The sequence below is a fragment of the Pundamilia nyererei genome, unplaced genomic scaffold (genome assembly GCF_000239375.1).
Source record: "Pundamilia nyererei isolate P.nyererei 1_Seehausen unplaced genomic scaffold, PunNye1.0 scaffold00072, whole genome shotgun sequence".
Lineage (NCBI taxonomy): Eukaryota > Metazoa > Chordata > Actinopteri > Cichliformes > Cichlidae > Pundamilia > Pundamilia nyererei.
Window position 1 is genome coordinate 1,621,196 of NW_005187473.1, and position 16,373 is coordinate 1,637,568.

Sequence of the window (16,373 nt, forward strand, 5' to 3'; positions counted from 1 at the left end):
GGCTGTAATAAATACTCACAAAAAAAATGGCAGCCTTTACAACTTATGTGTAAAAATGTATAGTTTCATGCATCGGTTAAAACACTCGACTCCAGCTACATGACGCGCAGCTGGAAACACTTCCCGCAAGACAAGCTGCCCGAGATTCACAGAATTTACAGAAAATGTTAAATTTTTGTGATTTATATCGTTATGATAGAATTCTTATATGAGATTTTGGTCATATCGCTCAGCCCTAGTTGGTGACATACTTCCTTTTCTCTAAATCTCTGCCATAAAATTTAAATGTTGGAAAGCTGTTGACAGCAATAATAGAAAGATTCAATCAAGTGTCATTTTTCTTTGCTTGTTACAAATAACAAACACAATGGATTTCATATTAATAATGATAGCATTAGATAGCATTTCTGCTATCTAATGCCTCTGTAAGTTCTAGATGTAAACTGCATCCATCTCTTATATACACTTGGACCAGCTATGGCCTTTATAACATGATATGAAGTATTCCTTCTGTAGTTTCACAACGGTATGTTGCTCATGTAGAAAGTAATTTATAGTAAATTAGGGAGACAAAAACACTTTCCTTTATTGTAAATCATGTTAGAGCAAAAGCAAAACCAAGAAACAATAATATAACACGTCTGTGGCAGCAATTCAGTAGAGCAGTACTGTAGACGCATTGAAATGAAAGAATAAAAACAGGATAAGTGTGTTTCTCTTCACCTTATACTCCCAATCTACATTTTTCCCCTTTGTTCCACTTTTTCCCCAATGCTTTTTTATTTTTGTCTCTTCAGACATTCCTTTTCATTCCTGACCCTTTCACCTACTGACATTTGATGAAGTGAAACCCTAAGGATTTTCACTTGCTTTCTACTTTGTCTCACTTACTTCTGTCACTCGGTTCATTTTATCATTTGGACTTTACTAAATGCCTCCTTGCACACTCCTCTGTCTTCCACCATAAATCTATGAAACATTTGCATTTTAGTCTTACAGCGCCTAAAGCAGCTCAGGGATAAAGTAAACATTCATTACAGAGAAAGAAGGAAAACAAAATGCTAAAGATAAATCAAGACTAAAAAAAGAGAAAGGAAGACTAAAAAAAATTCATTTGGTTTGCCTAAGCCTTTTGGCAGAGTTTTCATTTCAGTCTTATTCTTCATTTCACACCTCTCTGTTTCGGCTTTTACTTAAAGTCATACTTCAGAAGGCATTTGCTTTCACAAAGAGACACCTGTGACATCTCACGTGCAAATTAAGAACAGTAATCCTTCTAGGACAGAGTACTCTGACGTAACATGCAATGTTACATGCTAACATATTAACATGCTACTTTATCTTCTGACTGCAAGTTCAGTTCTCATGGCTTTTTCATATTTTCTTTTCTTTACGTATTTTTTTAAATACGTATTTATGAATTTAAATTCATAAACGTGTGCATTTTCTTCAGAGAGCCAGTGATGTGATTGTACAGCAATGCTTCTGATCATGTTCAGGCTGTTGTTGAGCTTTGTTGAAATTAAAAATGCATGTCAATAATTAAAAATGCATTGGTTAAAAAAAAAAGGGAGGGGGGGGGGGGGCATGCATCTATGACATCAGAAAGGTGCTGTTTGGTCATTTATCCACCGTGAGTTTGTGTGGCTTGATTGAGCATGCATAAAGACATGTAGGACGGCAGTGCTTTAAGCCTTCCTGCTGAACTGAACCATGTTAAGTTGTGTCAGATGTGTGTATTAACACTTGGGAAATGCAAATGGCGCTGTGTACGTATAAAAGCTAAGACGTGTAATTTGGAAAAAATTACACGTCTTAGTAATTGGTCCAGCTTTACCTGCCGTGTCACATCAGATACTTTGCACAAACAGCAGCACACATCCAGCGATTGTTAATATCTATATGTAAAAAAAGAAAGAAAAAAAACATAACAGATTTATTACTAACCACAATTCTTTTGATTTTCGTATTCACCCACCAAAAAATGTCATTATGTTCACCATGTTCACGGTTTTGTTTCAAGTGTCACGTTCAGTGTACACCACACGTACGGGACTTAATGGTCACAAAAGTTTGTAACTGCAGTGGAATTTCTTTTTATGCATTGGCTGCTTTTTCTTTCATCTTCAGTCCAGTCCTTGTATTTGGCTATTTTCAGAAGAATGCTTTTCATTTGTTTGTTTGTTAGTTGGTTTGGACACGTAACATTAACCTATGAATCATTTTAATATAAAGCGACCAACTATTAACAGAAAAGAACCAAAGAAATTATTTTAAATTGTATCTTCAGTATCTTTGTTACTAGTATTCTGTCACAAAAACACACAATTTTTCCCATTTTCTTTATTCAAGCTATGAAAAATGCAAAAAAGCAAATAGTTTCACTGAGATAAAACTGTATTTTTGCACCAACAAGATTCTTTGTTATTTGCTACCAGAATCCTGGTAAGAGTAAAAGTAAGAAAACATAATTCCAAACAGTAGCTAAAAAACCAACAACCCCTCCGCCCCCAGATACTTTTAAGCCTTCTTGCTTCCTCATGCATACTTTCTAGTTCTGTTAAACAAGGCCACTAACTCTGCAGCCAATATTAAACTGGCACTGACTCTGAAGTCCCGTGTCCGTATCTCTATGCTGCCTCCAGCAGTATTTGAAACCTTGAGATGAGAGCGCGTTGCCAAGGTGGACTGCAAAATTTCCACAGCACGTATCCAAGCTGAATAAGAATAATTATTATCTGGTCAGCAAGAGCCAACTCTGGATACATAAAAATTGGATAAAGTAGGGTATCATCCTTAAAAATTCCCACTCTACGTGTTTCATGTCATGTCTGACCCATATTAAAAAGAGCTAGAGAAGAAAACGATAATCCAGTTTTCAGTTAATCAGCACAACATGATTCTGTGTCACTGTGCACAAAATGTTTTTGTGTATCTTGTCAGAACAAACTATTTTGCAGCTATCCCCAGAAAATCCCCTTCTGTGCTGTGTCAACCTCATAGTACCAATAATAACTCTGCTGGCACGCCTGCTTTCTAATACAAAGTTTACCAAATGTGTCACGATCAAGGCAAACAAAAATGCACAGAAGCGCGATGCAAACCAACTTAGAGTTTGTTGTTCTTTACTCTGAGTCACACGTTGGTTTTTATGTGTTTTTCCCGCTTCTTTTTTTCCCCGCAGCTTGTCCTCAGGGCACCTTTAAGTCATTCCAGGGGCCAGGACTGTGTCAGCAATGTCCGCCCAATAGCCGCTCCACTATCGAAGCTGCCACCCTCTGTGGTTGTCGGAATGGCTATTACCGAGGAGACATGGACAAACCGGAGGACCTGTGTACCAGTGAGTCAGCCTTTTTTTCTCCCCATCAGACACAATAGATAAATCTTTCAATATGAGCTTCAAGATGACCAACACATGTTTGCAAAAGGCAGGATTTTGGATGAAGCAACCAATAGCTGACATACTCGAGCGTATCAGTGGTTGACACCATCGACAGTCCAATATTTCATCATTAAGTTAAAGGCCAACATCTGCTTTGATTTATCATTGCGCCCCTAATTCTCTGTGCCTCGTTCAGAGCGCTGTAGCATCCCTGTCCTCATTAGGGGATTTGGGGAGCGGTAAGTAATAATGCTGCCACATTCCTCGGGCTTTCCATTGAAGTGAATATGTGTTTAGTGTGTTGAAGAGGCTATATTGCTATGCAAGATGAGGCACAGAGAGTTTGAAAAATGGAGCTCTCAATTCCTCAGAGAGATGGTGTAAGTAGGTTGAGACATGAATCATTTTGGAGTGCATGCAGTTAGTCTGTGTGTGTGTGAGCGTGTACCTGTGTGCTTGTACATGTCCAGGTGACCTGAATACAGCTTTATGTTTTGGGGCGGGGGGTTAAAAAGCACTGGTTCATTCATAGTCTGGCCATATTTTGCTGTCACAGAGTCGTGAATGAATTTGCAATGCTGCGTCAGAAAAGCAGAACAAATGTTGACGGTGAATATTGCTGATCGGCCCCACATTTTGCGTTATTTTCTTATGCACTGGCTGTCACATCTGCATTCCTTTTGTATGTTCGTCATTTCATATATTTGAGGAATTGGCGCTTTGCTCTGGTTTACACTAATCAAATCAAACTCAGAAACTGGACATCTTTTCAGTCGCCGTCCTGCATCAACAGTGCTAAATTCTTGTGACTGACAGAATTTCTTGACCTTTTTTTTTAAACCCCCGCAAGTAAGAAAAGTCAACAAAAAAAAAGCCGAAAAAAAACCTTAAGTGAAGCCGCAAACAAACCCCAAAAGGTAACCGCAAAAAAACAAGCAAACAAAAAAAAAAAACCATCAGTCTTATAACTTCATGTGTGGAAGAATAAATGTTTGCCAGGTATGAGTCAATCTTTTCTTTTTTAATGAGTGGCGGTGCATAAGGTCGGCAATTAGTGAGACCCTCTTACAAAGTGCTAAGAGCGGGTTTTCTGGACTGAAAATAAACAGCTGTATAATAATGGCTGTCTCTTTGCTCACCTCTGGGATTCTCCCAGCACAGTCGTCATTTATACAAAAAGTCCCACGACGATCACTCAGACTATTTTGTGGTTTAACCACCATGGATCTTACACAGACAGCAAACATCAATTTGCTGATGAAAGCTCGGTTTGTGGATCCCAGTCAGGCACTCAATAGCTTTTCAGTGAATGGACCCACAGTATCCACACCTCATCCTAACCTCCACATGTCACATTAGGTCAGGAGTGCAACCACCATACTTTCTTTTTTCCCCCTTTCTTTTTCTAATGGTTTTGATGTTCACAGATTTACATACTCTGAATTCATTCAGTCAGACTGTCAAGTCTGAGTTCCACGGTAAGTCCTGAGACAGCAAAGAGAAAATTTGTTGAACATCCTAAACTGTAGTGAACCGAGCTTGTGGTTGTTGTCCTGCAAAATCCAGTCAGCTTCAGGCTGATCAGACAGCGTGGCTCAGTACACTCAAGATTTCATGTCGCAATTCTTTACTCTTCTTTATGAGTAATAAAAACAGGCAAACACCCTTGTCTCAGCTGATTCACAGAGGATACAGTAAACTTCAGATTAGCAGGGTTAGGGGTTCCAGGCCTGCTCTTCCGGTTTTTCTGGTACAGGTTGATCATTTTGTCTAAACGCCATTAAGAATGCTGAATGAGAGCTGCTCTGCTCTTTCTATCCTTGAGACTGAACACTGGTATGTATACCTAGTATCCTGTAACCCTATTTATCGGTTTGTTCTCATGGCATCTTGTTTTCATTGCTGACCTGGATATTTATATGTCTACCTCATGGAGGATGCTCTTTTTACAGCTTCTTCCTTTATGCTGGAAATCCTTCTGTGATCATCCACACCATTGCCTTCTGTATTAATCCAATCTGTCTTATGTTTCCATCCACACCAGTATGTTCTTTAATTTCTGCAAAATTTTCTGTGCTGTTGATTTGTCTACTCTTAGTGTTCAACTTCCCTATTACGTTTTTTTTTTTTTTTTGAGGATTACCTGATTTACTTGCATTGAAAACCTTGAAATTGAAACCACTTGTGGGTTCAGTCAACACCTCAAACTCATTGTTGTCCCCAGACACAAACCTTTTTGGAAATGCTGTGACACCATCACCTAGACTCCATCATTTTGCCACCGTTTGTCAAACTCACTCAAATGCTGATGCCTGCTAATTTTTCCAGCTTCTAACACATTGACTTTGAGGACAAAATGTTTACTTGCTCCTTAATATACCCCACCCACAAACAGGTGCCAGGATGAAGAGATAACCTGTGTTATTCACTTCATATGTCAGTGTTCAAAATGTAATGCCTGAACTAGGGCTGGGCGATATACGATATATATGTCGATATTTTTTTAAGCCATAAAGTAAGAACAAAGAGAGCTCTTAGTCAAAGCTGTGTCCCAGATCTCACACAGGGACTTTTATTAACATACAGCGTTAATAAAACTCGTTAACGCATTGACGCTCTGCAGCCCCACGCACGGGGCGATCCGCGCTAATTGTTTACGGAGATTTGCTGCGTTAATGCAGTTATGGCGTTAACGTCATTTTAACGAGATTAAGCCTGACAGCACTACAATAGTAATCTCCCAATGGTTTCTTTTTACCGACCAGCTCCTCTTTGATAGCCGTGTCCATCTTGTCGTCGCCTGCAGTTGAAGCGATGGCGGAGGGGGAGTTGTGTTCAGTGAAGGAGCGAGGCGAGGCAGAGTAACGTTTGCGTAGAGACAAAAGTGGACGAAAGAGAGGCAAATTATTGGCTCCACAAGTATAATTATAACGTAACGTAGACTATATCGATATAAACGATATTGTCACATCTCATATCTCGTATAAAAATATATCGATATATTTAAAAACTCGATATATCGCCCAGTCCTAGCCTGAACGTTGTACACAGCAAAGCAAATAGTCATTGTTTATTTAACACTAGTTACACAGGTTGGGTGTTTTAAAGTCGATGTAGTAATTGCATTGAAAGTTTACTGAAATAAAATGACAGAGAAAATGTTCAAAAATGACTTTGTCACAATAAATATGGAGCGGCTGATGTGGTTAACCTATTCTGACAACAGAGGAACCACATGAAAGCCATCACAACAGTGGCAGCAAACTCAAACTGATGCAGACAGAAGAGAAAAAAAGTCGACTTTTTATGTGAAAAGGTGTCAGATGTCAACCTAGTCAGCCTACACAGCTCTGTGAATTACCTGGGTACTTTCAATTCAAGGACAAAAACAAACTGAGTTACAAGTTTGTTTGTTTTCTTTCAAGCACAAGAGCCACGAGAACAAGGAGTGAAAAAAGTTCAAAAACAGTGGGATGGAAGTTTAATATAGGAAAGAGCTGCAGTTTATTTGGATTTGGCATGAACTCAATCAGATATAAAATCTGACCAGTGAGATGGAAGAGTGAATGTGTGCTGTGTGGATAGTTGCCTGACAGAAAATCATTTCTTCAGCACGCCTCATGGGCTGCAAAGGTATGGAGGAGTGTGTGTGTCTTTACCCTGTGTGCATATGTAGAGGTTTTCTGTTTGTGGTATTTTTTTGTACAGGTCAGAGCAATATTGTGTAAGCCATTTACAAAACTGTGAAAAAGAACGCGGCTGTAAACAGCAGCACAGATTGTGTCTCTAAGTCTTTTGGAACGCTGTCTCTTGTTGCAACAGTAAAACTGGAACTGGAAAATTTATAATGTGATTATCGCCTCGCTTCTTACTTTTCTGCATTTGAATGTGTGCTTGCTGTGAACTCTGAGTGTCAGACACTTTAAAATAATTTGTATTTGTGCTATTTAGATAAAAAAGTAAAATGGAGTGAACGCCTGTGCCAACACACTGTGTTTGTCTCTAATAATCAAAGCCCAGACGGGTCTTCTCTTTCCCGCTCTCTCAGTAGAAATGTTTATAAGATGGTGCTTCTTAGATTTTCAGCCCCCCTACTGATTGTTAGCACTTTGATTTCTGCCTCTGAGTGTCTCTTTGAGAAAAGCGCACATGCACATATTCCACAGGGCCTTCTCGGCTGTTTCTAATGACTCTGTGATTTACCATATGCCAAGGTTGAATATCCATTTCATCTCAAATGCTCTTGTTTGGCGTGTGCACTGCAGTGTCTGTGATGTGTGCGAGCAATCAAAGAGACGTGCACCCAGTAGGTTTAACCTTGTGAAAACCCTGGTTGTGTACCCTAAAAGCCCTTAGCTGTTCCTCAGATCACAGAGAAGAGCTAAGAGAAAAGAGAGCGAACCGGCAAGAGAGAAAAGAGATGCAGATTCCCTACTGGCGCTGAGCTATTGGGTCACTTTTTGAACATTGTAGACACTGTTGGCTGAAGTGCAAACTTCCGACTGGGAACTGCACTTGTCAACTTTCCATGTCAGCAAGCAGCCTTGACAGTTTCTACAACCCTCTCAGTATTATACAAGCGGATGCCAATTAAGATAAAGTATTCGACTGCACTGCAGTTGCAGTACGTGAGAACATTGGATGCCCAGAATGGGTAAGAAAGGCACCTAACTTTTATTTTAATTGTCACTGAGTTTAAGAATACTTCCTTGATGATTATTCACATGAATATTAGAGCCCATGAACCCATTTGTTGAGCAGATCAATGATAATTATTTATTCAATGATCAAAACAAAGACCTGATTACGAAAATGTGTCCATCTCCATTTCTTGTTATCTTTTTGTTTGAGTTATTTTTTTGTGGTTTGGTTTTGCACATACAACACATGTCATGCATTTGTCAGTGCATCCATGGATTGCTTTATATCACTGATGTGGATAAATAGTTTAATCAATCATTGCTCATCCTTATTCAGTTGGTAACATTATTCTGTGTTCTTAGGAAAGTTTGAGTAAGTATAATGTTGTTGGATTGGTGGATCCCATATTGATGATTTGCATTTTTCTCTCGCTTGCTGCACTCATGGGAATTGGTGGCAGTGATTGTGCGTGATTCTGGTAATTTTGTAAATTTTGTCAAAGGCGAGGCCATTGGAAGACTGACAGTTTTAGCCTTCAGAGTTGTGGGAAGGAGGAAGTGTGTACGGGGGCGAGCTGCTGAAACGTTGAACATCTTGGATTGTGAGATGAAATCTCAGGTCTCAAAATGTGAGCTGGACTTTTATTTACCGTTTATCACCTATGGGTGATAAACGGTAAATAAGAGTCTTCCAAGCATTTCTCACAAGCGTGGCGAGAAAGTAGGCATCAAGATATTGTGAGACACAGGTGTCTTTGACTCCTTTATTTTAGTTTGACTTCTTTATTTTAGCATCAGTGTTGCCGCCATTGGGTGAGACATTTGTGTGTGCATATATATCTGCATTGAGTGTAGGGCTGAAGGTTCTCTCTGGAAGCCAAGTATGGGCTGTTGTTCTTACACCTGTTAGTGTTGTGCATGTCCCAAATGAAGCAGTGAAACAGTGTGGAGCAAATGAAGCAGTGTTTCCTGATGTGCTCAGTGTTCAGCAATAAGCCAAGCACAGTTAGCTAACAGGTGCTTAAAAGATGGGGACTTGTAGGGTTCTGAGTTAGCGTTGCCTCAGGTCCCTTGGTATTTCTGTCTGGTGAAAGAATCACCACCTCTTTATGGTTATTACATGATAAGGTGCACAAATCCATTTGGAGTTGCAACAGGAAGTGCATCTGGCATACAAAATCTGACAAATCAAATAAGCGATGTTTCCCTCTGCAGCGAATCCTTGTGATCAGTGAAACTACTAAAAGTAGTGGCTTAGTAGTGCAGTGGTTTACATATTCCAACAAAGCATTTCTGAGTTTGTGTGATGGGGTTCTGGTTGGTCTACAGAGACCATGTGCTTTGTAAATGTGTATACCTTTAAGTTTTTATACAAAAAAATAGGATGTTAACTTAAAAAAAAAAGTGTAATTCAAACACAAGTTTAAGGACTATCGAAATTAAGCAGAGCAATGGTGAAGTGCTGGTGGAATTGAACTCTCTGTGGAAGAAATGGGCAGTCTCTGGCCCACAGTTTAGCAATTTTGTCTGGCAGCTGGTCCAGGGTCTCCACTGTGAGTCTCATCTGCAAATTGGGAGTCAAGTTCTTCAGACTAAATGAGGAGCAGACTTTAATCATGTTATTGTATTTACTATATCATTATTCATTGTTGTTGGGGTAAGCACAGAGTAGCAGCAGTGCAACCCATCTGTGGCCTCTGCAAACTGAAGTCCCAGAATAAATTCCAGGGACATGATGGAGGTGATTGTAATTGTCACAATTGCTATTGATATTGACAGTTTGGATAACTATGATTTATCGTACTGCTGAGAAACCCCTCAGAAACTTTGGAGGTTTGTGTGACTGTGCAAATATCCAGTACAAACTATCAGAGATGTTTCATCTACTTACCATTGTGGAGCTGAGAGAGCCCAAAGTCAGTGACTTTGAATCTGTAAAGGTCTTGGTGATGGCTGACTAACATCACATTTTAGAAGTTTAGGTCATGGGTTTCAACAAGTGATATAACATTGTCAAACTCTTCATTCCTTGCATAATAAACAATAAGAATGGATGATAACAGTGCTTTAAAAACTAACTTGGTGGAATAAAAAGTAAAGCAGTTCAGAGAAACAGAAGTGTGTTCAGCTTTCAGTACTGAAACGTGAACGTTGTGATAAAACCATTCTGGCATCCTGAGAAAGTTCTACATTTCATTACTTTAAAACATCACAAGTCCAGGCTCTGAATAGATTTAGATGATGAATAAAGCTTACAACTGAGATTGATTTAACGAGACCTAAAAAGTGAAGGGATTCTGAATTTAAATATTGTAGAGAAGAAAAACGTTTCAGTGCAGAACTATATTTGATTAAATGTGTTCATTAAACACAGTAATAATATTATAAATGAACCAAAGTACTGATTTTAGAGCTGATTCAAACATGTTAAGTTCAATTCACCACAATTAACAGCTGAAGGTGCTCAAGCTTAACATGTCTGCAGCTCTTTAGTCTTACATTAATGGTGTTTTCGCACTTGGCCTTGTTTTTGACATCAAGAAGAAAAGAAATGTCAGCATTTTTTTTTAATTGGAACACAACCAAACTCAGATCCTATCTGAGTCCCCAGTTTTATTTCCGTAATCATTGTGAACATATGCTGCTCTCTTTCTTTCCTACTTTCTTTCTTTCACTGATCAATGTCTGATAAATGGGATTTAGCCTTTTTTGGTGGCCTTGGCTAAATTAGTTATTAGTACCTGTTCCCCCCAGCTGGATGGGGAGATATATTTATCATTAATTAATTTTCAAGACCAACCACAATGTTTTTAAAAACCTCAGCTGTTAGGTTAGTAAATGTATCTTATGATGTTTTTCACCATTTTACACATAACAAAAGCTTTAAAACAAAACTGCAAAGTTTACATGTGCAATAAAGAACCAGAAAAATGTGAAAGCGTACCTGTTCTACGATCTTATTTGTTTATCTGATATCCATCCACTAATTATAGTTTACAACAGGGAGGTATTCTATCACGTACGTGACAAATGGTAACATTATTTGGTGCTTCCAAATATTATTCACAATTGGTTTCATAGTTTGTATACATACTGGTAGTAAACACCCATGCTCGGTGCAGTGTGGCGGGTAGAAGATTTTCCGGTGGGGGGGGGGGGGGGGAGAAATTATGCATTCATAGCATGTGGGAGAAAAAAACTCACAGTGGATTATGTGCAGACAGCTTAATATTTCCATGGCAACGTATACTCAGTGGTTACGATAAAACCATTTTAACCATGGAAAAACTCACAATGCATTGGGTATATTTGATAAATCGCCCACCCCTAATTTTAAGAATGGTAGGGCTCTTGCATTTTTATTTCCTTATTTTACCTAAAAAGGCACAAACTTTACTATTGGTTCAAGTTTTGAAATCATAGACAATATTGTGTAAAACTAAGGAAAACACATAATGTTAAATCTAATATCCCATATCAACAAACAACAAATTTCAGTTATTTATTTAGTATGGTTATCAACTGTTTCCAAACACATTGTTTCCAAACATAACAAACACACACACACACACACACACACACACAGACAGACAGACAAATTCTTCCATGTAAACAGGTGACATTCCTTCTCACTCGTTATTTTTCTTTCCAGGTGTCCCTTCAGCTCCTCGCAATGTGGTCTCAGTGGTCAACCAGACATCGGTGATGTTGGAGTGGCACTCACCACGTGACACTGGACACCGCGACGACTTGTCGTATAATTTGTTGTGTCGCCGATGCCACAGCAATGAGCGGCGGGCTTGTCAGCCATGTGATGACAGCGTGGTGTTTGTTCCAGGCAAACAGGCGTTAAAGGAAACAAGGGTTGAGATCAGCAAGCTGCGGGCCCACACGTCGTACACCTTTGACATACAGGTTTGTCCACAGACGGAGGGCTGCCTCCCTTTTTCATGCTTTGTTTGTGCTGTGAAGAGATTTGTTGAGTGTTTACAACAGTGAAAAATCTATTTTGTGTATATCAAACAGGCACTTCGTGTAGGCCTAGACTCATTGTCAGTTAGTGGGAGTTGCATTCATGCTGGATTTGCAGCAGTTGCGGTGGACTCCAGAGGTGTACTAAAAACAGCAAAAATGCATCAAAGAAATTTTCATGCATAGTTCCAACACTCTCCCCAAAATGCCACTATTTAGCAATTTATTGGCCACATGACTCGTGCGCCTCATCACATGAGCCAATGTGTCAAAAAAGGAGTTGACTCTGTTTATTAAGGCACACTGCCACTAGATTTAAATACGTGGGATTGTCCACCATTTCGTTTCAGAACTCAAGAAGCTTCTGGGATAAGAGAATAAACATCTTCAAGAAACTTAAAGAATCCAGTCACTTTCTTTCCAAGCTCCTTAGAATACCATGACATGGATGACTGAGAACCTACACAGACATTTCACAGCAAATGTGATGTTGATATTTACTGTATTTTAGTTGTATTTTTTTGTCCACTGTCAAGAACAGCAAAAGTTAGTACTTAAAAAAAGTAGTTATGCTTATTACCCACTTTAAAAACAACCTTGCTGTCAGCTATTTTTTGAAATGCAAATATTAACCATAATGCTCAAGGTTGCTGAGGCTACATAGATGCTTGCTGACATGCAGGCTTTTATGCACAATCTGCAGTTATAACTCTCAACTTACAGGGTCACCCTGAAGTCTATAAAACCAGTACAATTGTGTCCCTTCAATCTTCTGCCATCTGCCTCATTTCCCATACACGTGTAAGTCTAAAATCAAGGCCAGTGGTATTAGAATTCAGTTCAATGAGTTCAATGACTCTACTAACTAGAGGTGGCTATTTTTTAAAAATAGAATCCAATCCCTGACTATATGAATAGTGTGGCCCATCTGTTGCGGGATGAATATGTCAATATTGATGAACGATAAATTTAGTCATTAAATCAATGTGCCCATATGTCTACTCGTCTTTTCCTCCCATGCATTGAAATTTTTCCCCGTTATCATGAGAAACAGGGAGCATACGGGGGGGAAGCTGTACTGTTTGGTGAGAGCACCTACTACTAGAGGTGGGCAAGCATCGGTACTATCGATACTAATCCATTAGGTACCAACCGGATCAATACAACACGATAGGATTGATATTTTGTATCTGTCCTCTAAGTTCAATATGTAGTCCACTGAATTGTTTTAAATAAAAATTCATTAGAAATTCTTCTCTTGGATTTTGTTTCTGGGATCTGCTGGAACCACTCACCTAGCTTGTGGGTCACTGCACCGAGTGCTCTGATTACCCCTGGGACCGCTGTTACTTTCACACTCCACATCTTCTTGAGTTCTTCTCTTAGCCCTTGATACGTCTGTTCCTTTGTTCCTTTTTCCTGATGTTGTTATCACTTGGTATAGCTAATTCTATCTGTCTCAGGCATCTTTACACAGCCTGCACCTGGTGTCTTGCCTGGCAGGATAGACCCCAGCCTCCAGGGATCTTGTACTTAGATCTTGTTCCTGTGCTGCCATGATCAGTTCCTCTGTACTGTCTTTCAGACCAGCTTTGTCCAGCCACTAGTAGGATTTCTGAATGTTAGCTACTTCCTCTATCTGCCAGTGGTACATACCGTGCATGGGCCTGTCCTTCCATGGCTCCGCCTCTCCTTTCTTGGGTTTCGTTTACCTAAGGTATTCACTAAGCACGCAGTCGGTTGTGAACATCTTTCTGATTTACTCATGGATGTTTGTTGTCTCATTCTGGACAGTGGTTCTGACAATAACCAGTCCTTGGTCCTTCTTCCTTTCACTTAGCATGCAGTCTCAGGGTGCAGGATTTTGGGTGAAAACCATGCATAGTCAGGAGCTTCCTTGTTTCGATGTCAGTGGCTTCTATGTTCTCCTTTGGCCAGAAGGGTTCTTGATCATGGGCAGGGCATAGGTGCTGATTGCCCAGGTATTGTTTTTTCCATTCAGCTGACTCCCCAGGACTTGCCTTACCCTCTGCAGGTATTTGGTGTTTGCCGCTTTTTAGCGACCTCTTCGTGGTTCCCATTTCCCTGTGGGTAGTGCAATCCTCACAGTTCTGACTATCTTCCCTCTCTTTGTTACAATCGAACTACACTTCTCCAGTCCGATTAACATTCCAATGTCGTTGCAGTGAATCGATGTCTTCTTCACTCTTGGCATACAGCTTGATGTCATCCATGTAGAGGAGGCAGCTAACAATTGCTTTATTCCTTAGTCTGGCTCTGTAGCCAGTCTTGTTAATGATCCTAATGAGGGGGATCAGGCCTATCCAGAACAACTATAGGGAAAGGCCATCTTCTTGGTAAACCCTGCACTTGATGGTGACATGTCCAGTTGGATAGTATTATTCGCCACATCCCCATTAAGTTCCTGTTGAAGGTGCTACGGGTCCTGTTGATCTTGTGTAGTTCTAGATATTCCAGGATCTGGAGCTGGTCTTTCAGCTGGTCTTTCAGTCTCGGTCTCTGGTATTTCTTGGTCTCTGCCAATTCCTTTCTGTGCCCTGCTCATGTGTTGAGCAATGTCCTTGTTCATATTAGTCGCTATGATGCCTGACATCATGTGGTACTGAGGCAGGTTATTGATTGGATGGGCACGGTTCTTTCTGGGGATCATTGGGGATCAGGACTCCCTGGCCTTCATTTAGTCATATTGGGTATCTCTTGTCGATTAGCAGTTGGTTCATTTGTGCTACCAGACGTTCATGGAGTGAAGTCAGCTTTTTCAGCCAGTGAGCTTGAATTATGTTGGGGCCTGGTGTTGTCCAATACTTCATACTGGAGACCCTTTCTTTGATGTCTGCCACTGTGATGATTACTGGATCCTATTCAGGGAGATTGCTGTGGTTGTGCTGTGGGTTGCGTTCTTCTCCCATATGCTCTTCCAGTATTGCTCTGTCTTCAGTCTTCATGGGGCTATTCTTACATAGCCATAACAAGACTGGAGGTGGGGCAGTGTCGCACTGTTTCCTTGGTTTATTCTCCTGATTTCCATCTCTCTGGTATTCCCGTTCAAGCGAGTGGTGACAGTCTAGGGAGGCTCACTGGAAACAGACGCCCTGGTCAGGCATTGAACCTCTGAAGTTCAAAAGACGTGTAGTGTTACTAATGTGTGCTAGCTACCATTTTCCAGGGCCAGATCAAATGTGCACATTTACCCAAACTACACACGGTAATTACTTCTAATTCGCTCACTTCCAAATTTGCCTTTCTACACAACTTAATTAGTTCTGATTGGCTCTCGTCTGTCCTGAATATTTTCATATTATGTTCTTTTGTTGATGAAAGTGTTGGCTCATATAATCATAGTTTTTGTCCTCGTGCATTAGTTTGTTGTTTGATATTGTCTTGTTTTAAGCAAAGAAAAAAGGTTGTTGACGAAAACTATGACGTAAATTAACACTGGTTTTACCACAATTCAACCATGCATGAAAACGTACTAACTACTCTAATAACACAAAGTTTTGAGGCAAAGTAAGATGTGCCTTTTATAGTCTTGATAGGAGGTACTATTTGATTAAGGGACACAGAATAAATAGAGCTTGGAGTAAGTCATTAGTAATTGCCAGCCTTTATTTGCTATGACTGAAGACATTGTTCAACCATCAAAATGATTAGTTGAGCTCATGACAAATATAATATGTGGCAGCTAATTAGATGGTCTTTAAAAAGCACTCCCAACCTGTTAATTGTGTCTCAGTGTTGGTGAGATGAAACACATTTGGAGATCTTAAAGCTTCGCAAAGGGACTAGCAGAATTTTTATTCCCTGATATTAAACTAGCTTCTTGTTTCTGATACCTAACTGACTACTAAACCACAGCAAGTGCCCAATAACAGATTAACAGCTGTAACTGGGAGAGCTGGGTCTCTGTATTTTTGTGCATGTTAAAGTTTAAATGACGCAGATACTGCATACACAAGAAAAGAGTGTGTCAGATGTTTTTTAAGCCTCTAAATAATTTACATCCATCTATTTTTCTTCCGCTTATCTAATTCTGATTCGTTGGGGTGGATGGGCCGGAGCCTATCCCAGCTGTCACAGGGTGAGAGGATGGGGCCAATATAGCCTGAACTCTCTTAACCAAGCTTTCTTTAAGTGGTCATCGGGAATAGTTCTTCAGGCTTCTTGAAGAACATTACACAGCCTTTCTTTGGATATTGTTGCAGAATTTTTTCTCCCCATTTCTTAAAGACATGACTGTCAAATATTCTATCTAAAGAAAAACGTGAAAGTATCACTGTGAATATCACGAGAGAGTCTGGTTCCTTAGATCTACAGGGTGGGCCATTTATATGGATACACCATAATAAAATGGGAATGGT

General features: G+C 39.9%; 1 protein-coding gene across 1 annotated transcript in view; it reads left to right on the plus strand.

Moving 5' to 3' along the window:
* LOC102210927 (ephrin type-B receptor 1-like) overlaps positions 1-16,373 on the plus strand; it is a 124,707-nt gene that overhangs the window by 48,558 nt on the left and 59,776 nt on the right. Inside the window, exons 6-7 of the mRNA XM_005736956.1 lie at positions 3,185-3,340; positions 11,675-11,937. Coding sequence (XP_005737013.1) covers positions 3,185-3,340; positions 11,675-11,937 — 419 coding nt within the window. The remainder of the gene's footprint in view (positions 1-3,184; positions 3,341-11,674; positions 11,938-16,373) is intronic.